Genomic DNA, 8324 nt, shown 5'->3' on the forward strand with positions numbered 1-8324 from the left:
AACTGCTCTTGACTCACACAGGGGTGATGAGTGGGGAGCAGCACAAGCCTCGTGACCCGTTCATGGGGCACGTAACACTTGTAGGGATGGGATCTCCCTGGGGTGGGAAATGTTCCTGGGACACGCTGGTTTGGGCCCCCAAAAATGAAGGACAGGGATGGCTTCTCCAGCCACAGTCCAGCAGAGAGATTTTTGCTTCCTCCAGCTCTGAACCCTCTCCTGAAATGCCTCATCCTGGGCAGGCTTGGAGGCTGTCAGGTTTTCTCTGTGCTTCCTAGAGGATTGCTGCCCCTGTTCACAGGAGCAGGGGCAGAATGCCACAGGCTGCTTTCCCAAGTTCCTCTCCACAGAAATCCAACTCCTTGTTGCTGCCTCTACAGCAGGAGTTCAGCTCCTTCCACATCAAAACCCGGCTCGCCTGGAGCGTGTCGTGCCTTATAAGATATGATTAAACCCAATTTTACAGGTTAAATGTTTTATTACCTCACAGTGAGCTGGTGAGAAGGCATTTGTGTTACACCACAGAAGAGCAGGGTTTGCCCAGAGCCCCCCCAGTTATATCATGGTGGGCACCACGCTGGTGAGGGCGATGTCCCCCCCGATGCGCAGCTGGGTGACCTCGTTCAGCCTCTTCTCACGGAAGTTGTACTGCAGCAGGTGTGCATCGTTCACGGCCACCTTGAAGTGATCCGTCTCACAAAGGACCTGGAGCTGAAATAAAAACCCCAGATCAGCCCCAAAACCCAGCTGGATTTGTCCTAGGAGAAGTTTTAAGCCACACACCCCGAGCAGGCTGGCACTGGCTGGAGGCTGCTGCCAGCTGAGTCCAGCCCTGGGGCATGTGGAGGAGCTGCTGCAGCAGCTCAGCGGCAACACCAGCGACCTTTGCCTTCCCAAAACTCTCCTGTGCTCTCCCTCCTCCGTGTTTCAGCCCAGTTTCTGCCTCCTCATCCCCGTGCCAGTCCCTCAAAGCAAGACTCCACACCGTGAACCTCCTTTGCAGGTAAAAACACCTCGTGACGAGGTGCCAGTAGGGAAAACACGTTACAGAAACCTGTCCAACCACTGTGCAGAACAACAGTGTAAATAAAGAGGGTTTCATAATCCATGGGGATACCAGAACGGGGGAGAAGTTATGCCCTGGGCAGCTGGAGCTGCAGGAGGGGGTCAGAAGAGCTGTAGGGACAGCACATGGGGTGGCTGCCCCAGAACAGCCCTGGGAGCAGATTCCTGTGCAAAAGCATCATTGTCCTTACACAGGCGTTGCTGCCCAAACCCTCTCAGTGCTTTAGGTGCACTGAGACTGAGCTGGGATGGGTTTTTCTGGTACCTTGAAGGGTTTTCCAGCTTCAAATGGAAACCTGGGAGCTGTCCTCTCCTCCTTCCCCCAGGTATTTTGGAACATGGAATTGCAGACAATGACTTTCCTGTTGTCTTCGTTGAAGCGGGGGTTGAAGTGGAAGGCAACATCATTCCCTCTCTTGAAATCCAGTGAAAACCTGCAAAAACAATAATGGAGTTTCTGCTTTTGCCACAAAAGCCCTGAAATCTGTTACAGGGCTTCCCAAAAATAGCAGAGATAAAACCCCACAGACCCCATAGGGCAACAGGGCATTTACACGTTTGTTTGGTGTAATATTTGGTGTTACACCAGGCAGGGGTTATTCAGGAATAGAAAACAAATTCCAGCCCCCCTGCTCCACCCAGCAGTGCCCATGGAATCCCCCCACCCTCGGAGCTGGACCCCCCAGTACCTGTTTGGGTTGGGGTTCACAGTCCCAGTGATGGTGATGAGCAGCCGAGGGACGAGTCCTGCCTGCAGGGGCAGCTCAAAGGGGACTTTCTGGGAGACAACAGGCATTTGGTGTCAGGAAAAAACCCACGTCAAAAGCCCAGTGCCACCCCTGGGGACAGCCAGCCCAGTCCCTTCCCATGGCCAAGCAAAATCAGCCACTGAGGGCACACAAACCCTCATCATGATAGATCCATTACCATTGGAGGAGTTGGTCCTCCCTGGGGAGCTGTTGGTCCTCCCTGGGGAGCTGTTGGTCCTCCCTGAGGAGCAGAAGGCCCAAACCCAGGGCCACTGGATGGTTGTCCTGGGGTAGGATATGGCCCTGTTGCTGGTGGAGCTCCAGGGAATGCTCCAGGTGCTCCTGGATACGCTCCTGGTCCTGCCGGTCCTCCAGGATAAGCTCCAGGTGCTCCAGGATAAGCTCCTGGTGCTGCAGGGTATGCTCCAGGTCCTGGAGTACAGGTTCCTGGGGCTCCAGGGTATGCTCCAGGTGCTCCAGGATAGGCTCCAGGTGCTCCAGGGTAGGCTCCAGGTGCTCCAGGATACCCTGGGAAGGCACCAGGAGCTGCTGGCTGGTTGCCCCAGGAGGGCCAGCCCTGGGCTGGGGGGGCACAGGGGGCTGGGTTGTTGCTGTTGGCCAAGGCATCAGATAACTGGGGACAGAGGAGAGGACAAGGGTCAGCTGGGGGAGATTCCTGCTGGGATCACACTGAGCTCTCCAAAGTCACAGAATCACAGAATCACAGAATAATGAGGTTGGAAGAGACCTCTAAGATCATCGAGTCCAACCTATGCCCTAACACCTCAACTAGACTATAGCACCAAGTGCCATGTCCAGCCTAGATGAACACATCCAGAGATGGTGATTCCACCACCTCCCGGGGAAGAGCATTTCAGTGCTTTATTATTCTTTCAGTGAAATATTTTTTCCTAACATCCAACCTATACCTTCCCTGACGTAGCTGTGACTGTGTCCTCTGGTTCTGTCAGTGCTGCCTGGTGGAAGAGACCGACCCCACCTGTGTACAGCCTCCCTTCAGGAAGGTGTAGAGAGCAATAAGGTCACCTCTGAGCCTCCTTTTCTCCAGCTGAACAACCCCAGCTCCTTCAAACCTTCCTCACAGGGTTTGTGTTCCCAGCCCCTCACCACCCTCGTTGCCTCCTCTGCACAAAGTCCATTTTGGTGGCCTGCAGCATGGCCAAGGGCAGAGCTCAGCTCTCTGCTGCTCCCTGGGCTTTTCCAGAAAACTGCTGACAGAACTGGAGAGGGTTTGGGGACTGAGCAGCTTAGCAAGGACGTGTTCCCTCCCACCCCAGCCAAAGGTCTCTGCTTCAAGGCCACAGCCACAGCCCCCACGGTTTTTAGAGAAATCCATACTTACAGAGAAACCGTCTGACATTTTTCCTAAAAAAAAACAAAAAACAAAAAAAAACAAGGAAGTGTCAGTCATTCTTAACCTGCCCCATCCAAAACCAGAGAAAAAAAAAAAAAACAAAAAAACCAAGAAAGTGTCAGTCATTCTTAACCTTTAACCTGCCCCATCCAAAACCAGAGAATTTTTGAGGGGATTTACAGTTTAGAGTGGCACTTGATGAGAATTGCCGAGTTGCCATCGCGTACCTGCCCAGCAGAGCTGACAGCTCCGGTGCCAAAGAGCAAATCCTGGTCCAAAACCTGTGGGATAAACGGGAGGCAGCCTGAATGTCCCGGGGTGAATCCAGCCCAGCTACCCTCGGGATGAAATCCACCACCGAGCTTACAACACTCCCAGCGTTATTCACTTCCCCGGCCCTGAGGAGCCATCCAGGATTTCCATTTCCATACAAAAACCCCAGAGGGGATCCCCGGGGGATGGAGGGGCAGCATCAGCCGGGAGCTGCAAACTGGGGACACGGAGCCGCCCTGTGACACACGGGATGGCCTGGGATGGGCAGAGGAGGGTGGCAGCCACCCATCCATGTCCCTTTTTGTCCCGTGCATCCAGAGCTGTCCCATTCCTGCCGGAGGGCACCGTGGGAGGGACACGGCGGCTCCGGGCCAGCAGATAAAAGCTGCTTTGCAAGTTTTGTGAGTCCACAAACACACGGCGAACACACACCTGCCTGTGCACAGGAATAGCCCCAGCTGGGTTCCTCCCATCAAAGGGAGCATTCATAAGAGAAGGGGAAAGGGAGAGCCAGAAATGAGGAAAGAAAATTTCCAAATTTAAAGCAGAGAGAAGGTGAATTGTCTCTGAAAGAAACATTCAGATGCACAAAGGAGGAGGTGTGGCTGCCCTGCCCCGGGAATAACAAACCCCCAGTTTCACAGCAAGCAAATCATCCTCTCCCTGCAAAACACTCGTTCTCCTGAGCCCTTAAAAACGGGGTTTTTAAGGCAGAAATCCAGTGGTCCGGAGTGTTTGAGCAGCCCATATAACCCAAAACTTCATTTGCCTTCTGGACTCTTCCTAAAGCCCTCGGGTTTGCTGTGGTTTGAGAGGTGAAGCCAGGGGTGCAAGCAGAGCCAAGGAAGGGGTGCACACACAGCCAGTTCAGGGGTGCACACACAGCCAAACCAGGGGTGCACACACAGCCAAACCAGGGGAGCACACACAGCCAAACCAGGGGGGCACACACAGCCAAACCAGGGGAGCACACACAGCCAAAGAAGGGGTGCACACACAGCCAAACCAGGGGTGCAGAGCCTTGTGCTGCTCCCTGTCCTGCACGATGCCCCTGGCACACCCTGGCAGCTGCAGCTTTGTTCCCTCAGGCCCCCAGGGGACAGGCTGGCCTGAGCCTCGTGTCCCCCTCGTGTCTGGGGACATGTCTGGGCAGTTTGGATGCTGTACCCAAAACCCCCAAAACCTAGGAATCCCCTGGCACCACTAATGCCCTGCCACCAGGCTTGGAGCCAGTGTCACCTCCTCTGTGCCACGGCAGTGCTGCAGCTCCTGCAGCTCTCTGGAAATGCCCTCTGGGTTATCTGCTGCTGCCATGGGGAGGGGTTCCCCCCCCACACCTTCTTCAGCAGCACCCAGTGATGGATTGCAGAGAATCACAGCACCAGTGGGGCTGGAAAAGCCCTCTAAGCCCATCCAATCCAACCATTCCCGCAGCATTGTGTCCCCAGGTGCCACATCCACACGGCTGTTAAATCCCTCCAGGGATGGGGGCTCCACCACCGCCCTGGGCAGCTGTGCCAGGGCTGGACAAACCTTTCCACGAAGGATTTTCCCCTAATATTCAGTTAAACCTCCTCTAGTGCAACGTGGGGCCATTTCCCTATATCCTGTCTCTTGTTCCCGGGGAGCAGAGCCTGAATCCTGCCCAGCCCCACCCTCCTGGCAGGGAGTTGTGGAGAGTGAGAAGGTCCCTCCTGAGCCTCCTTTTATCCAGGCTGAGCTTCCCCAGCTCCTTCATCCACTCCTCACAGAGGGCTTGAGCTCTGATTTCCAGCAGCATTTGGGCAGCTGAGCTCGAGCTCACCTGAGCTCTCCCTGCCCCAGCAGAGCATCAGCTGCAGGAAACATCCCAGAGCTGACCCCAAACATTCCCTATGCTCACATCAAGTGGAAAAACCTACTATTTGGGAAAGAAACACCAGTTCTCTCCCCTTTGGTGCTATTCCTGCAGGATTCAAATAAACCTATTCACTCCTACACGTAACTGGCAGAATAGAAAAATAAAATTATTTTTTATAGAAATAGAATAGAAAAATAGAAAGACTAGAAAAATAAAAATAGAATAGAAAGGATAGAAAAATAAAAGCATTTCTTACAAAGTCCAGTCAGTATCTTCCGTCTTCCAATGTCAACTTATTACAATAAGGACTTCTTTCCTCACCCTGCAAGGATTTTGGGGCACGGGCAGGGCTGTCCAGCCCCGAGGAGCTGCAAACACCCCCGGAGGTGCCCCGCAGCCACCACCCCTCCATCACCCCTAAAATCAGTGAGGGCTTTGAGGGCTGTCCAGCCCCCAGGAGCTGCAAACACCCCCGGAGCAACCCCACAGTCACCCCTCCATCCCCCCTAACTCCAGCCGGGGCTCCCCGTGCTCCCCGCGCCGCAGAGCCCGCGACAGCTCACGCCTGTCCCACCGCGCTCTCCCAGGGCGCCCCAATCCCTTCTTTCCCAAGGATTTTTGTGCCTTATCCCCCTGTTCCCCCCCGGGATCCCTCACCCCCTCACCTGCGTGCGGCGGCTCCGCGCTCCGGCTCCGGGACGCGGCGGGACCCGCCCGGGGCGGGGCCGGGGCCGGGGCCGGGGCCGGGGCGGTGCCAGCGCCGGGGACACCCGTGACAGCCCCCGAGAGCCGAATATTTCCCCCTGTCAGCGGTGACATCACCAGCGGGGGATGTTAACGGAGAAATTTTGGTTTTCCTCGCTGTTTGTTCCCGTTTTCCCCGCCCTGCCCACCTGCCAGATGTTTCTCCCTGCCAGATGTTTGCCCGCGTGGCTCACGGCTCCATCCCCCCAGCTTTGGTGCGGCTCGGTAAAGCACCAACTGGATTTTTAATTCTGAACATTTTCTCCTTTCCCCACGAAAAAAATAGAAGGCAAAAAAGCTTTGCTTTCACCCGACGCAGAGGATGGGTTCTGGGAAGCTGTTGGAGGCAGCTGGAATTTCAACAAGCCCGGTTTTATTTGAGGTTGAGGGTGAATCATCTCTGGTTTGCTCCATGGGCTCCACAGCTTAAAGCAATGGAAAAGAACAAAGTGGTTTTGTGCTGAAATCCTGTGTGAAGGGAAAGGGAAGGAAAAGAAATGCAGGGAGTTAGAATGGAATGGAATAGACTGGACTAGATTAGAATCAAACAGAGGAGAGGATTTCAGTAGGAAGACACCCACAATGACCATGTAATCCACCTCCCTGAACAATTCAGGGCTGACCAAAGGTTACCTCTAATTGGTGTCATTACAGAGGTACAAACTGCTGCTTTTAGGCAGCAGCTCAGCTAAAGGGCTCAGCTACAGCAGATATATAAAAAAAAAAAAAAATCTGTTGACTTTGGCTCTGATTAATTTTAGGATAAATTCGTCTGGTTCAGCTCTGCCTATCTTAAAAGAGGGCAGCCTCCTCTCCACTGGGGCTCCAGCCTGGATTTTAACATCCTTCAGCTTTGTGTAATATTGTCACAGGGATTCAGACTAAACCTGAGGGTGTAAAAATGCCAGGGATGCTCATGAGGATGGCTGGAAATTGAGTATTTCAGGGAAATATGTATATTATACTTAATATGTATTAAGTAATAGATATTAAGAATAATAGTACTTAAGAAATGCATTTAATTAGGGAGTGCTGCTTCAGCTGCCTCTCACAGCACCCATCCCAGTAAACAGACACTGAAATATCCTTGGAGGTGTTTTAGGGCAAAGGGACCTGGAGAGGATTCAAGCCAGTAAAGCTGAAGGATCCCTGATCCAGGGCATGAGGAGCTGCAGCTTCCTGAGCCTGTAACTCAGACAGGGGTGTATGAATTCCTTAGAGCACAGGTTTTTCCCTTCCTCCCTAAGACTCCCTCAAGATGTCTTTGGGAAGAGCTATTTTAATGGAAAACTTGTATTGCTATTTTCAGGATTTTACTCAAAGGCTTCAAACATCAACCAAAAAGCTTTGCCTGCTTTTTATTCCTGCTCCAATGCCCTAAGGTTTGTACTTTCAGTTATGCAAGACACAGACTCCACAGAATGAATGGGTTGGAAGAGACCTCAAAGACCATAGAGTCCAACCCAGCACATGATGATAAAGAAAAATATTTGACCAAAAGTCGGTGGATACAGAAATCAAACCCAGATCTAATTAATTCCTTAATTTAAATAACCCAAGCTGCACCAAGGATGGTGAGTGAGGCTGGGTGGGGCTTGGAGCAGTGTGATCTGGTGGAAGGTGTCCCTGCCCAGGGAACAAAATGACCTTTGAGGTCCCTTCCAGCCCAAACCATTCCACAATTCCATGATTCAGCATCCAGGGGGTGGGTGCTGGAGCCCTTTGCACACAGAGGATGCTCCTCATCTGACTCATCCCATGGTGACTCACAGGACACCCAGGTGTGGCCACTGAGCTTCACAGTTCTGCCTCCTGGGATGCAGGGAAGTGGAAGGTTGGTTTGTTCTGCCTCCTGGGATGCAGGGAAGTGGAAGGTTGGTTTATTGCCAGGAGCAAGCAGAGCAGGGCTGGAACAGCCCGGCTTTGAGGGAGATGTAAGACACAGATCTCCTCACTCACAGCCTTGTGATGCCCGGCCATGCAACCCTGGCTCTTCCAAAGAGGGTAAAGGATGAGTCACACCTCAAAAATCAATATATTCCGTGGGTTTGAATTATTTTTAAGCACTCCCAAGTATCTTGTTTGCTTTAGAGAACCCTCAATGTAAAACAAAACCCTCCTTGGTGCCGTGGATGATTTAAAGCCCCAAATTGCAAAGCCAGGGGGTGGGAGATGGAGGAGCCAGGGGGGTGGATCAGCCATGAGACCACCCCATTTCTGGGGGATGTGCTCTCAACTTGCCCTTCACTGCAGCCAGACACTCCAGGCACGAGTTGCT

At 53.0% G+C, this 8324-nt stretch overlaps 1 protein-coding gene across 2 annotated transcripts; it reads right to left on the reverse strand.

Moving 5' to 3' along the window:
- Window positions 1-371: 371 nt before the first annotated feature.
- LGALS3 (galectin 3) lies at window positions 372-6037 on the reverse strand. 2 transcript variants are annotated; one of them, XM_041413253.1, is made up of 7 exons: window positions 5559-5757; window positions 3417-3470; window positions 3178-3200; window positions 1993-2448; window positions 1755-1843; window positions 1331-1499; window positions 372-711 (listed from the first exon to the last, which is right to left on the reverse strand). In XM_041413253.1, the coding sequence occupies exons 3-7, from the start codon at window positions 3193-3195 to the stop codon at window positions 556-558; spliced, it is 888 nt and encodes a 295-aa protein (XP_041269187.1). In that variant the 5' UTR covers window positions 3196-3200; window positions 3417-3470; window positions 5559-5757; the 3' UTR covers window positions 372-555. The 2 variants fall into 2 exon arrangements, with proteins under 2 accessions (XP_041269187.1, XP_041269180.1); XM_041413246.1 differs by lacking the exon at window positions 5559-5757 and adding an exon at window positions 5968-6037 and having other exon boundaries at window positions 373-711.
- Between the last annotated feature and the right edge of the window lie 2287 nt (window positions 6038-8324).

This window comes from Onychostruthus taczanowskii, unplaced genomic scaffold (assembly GCF_017590055.1).
Source record: "Onychostruthus taczanowskii isolate IOZ18803 unplaced genomic scaffold, ASM1759005v1 scaffold103, whole genome shotgun sequence".
Lineage (NCBI taxonomy): Eukaryota > Metazoa > Chordata > Aves > Passeriformes > Passeridae > Onychostruthus > Onychostruthus taczanowskii.

Excerpts from the sequence above, each read along its gene's own strand:
- LGALS3 (XM_041413253.1), bottom strand. Across the intron at positions 1,844-1,992 it reads GAGGACCAACTCCTCCAATG|AAAGTCCCCTTTGAGCTGCC; the intron begins GTAATGGATCTA and ends GTTGTCTCCCAG. Across the intron at positions 712-1,330 it reads AAGCTGGAAAACCCTTCAAG|CTCCAGGTCCTTTGTGAGAC; the intron begins GTACCAGAAAAA and ends TTTTTATTTCAG.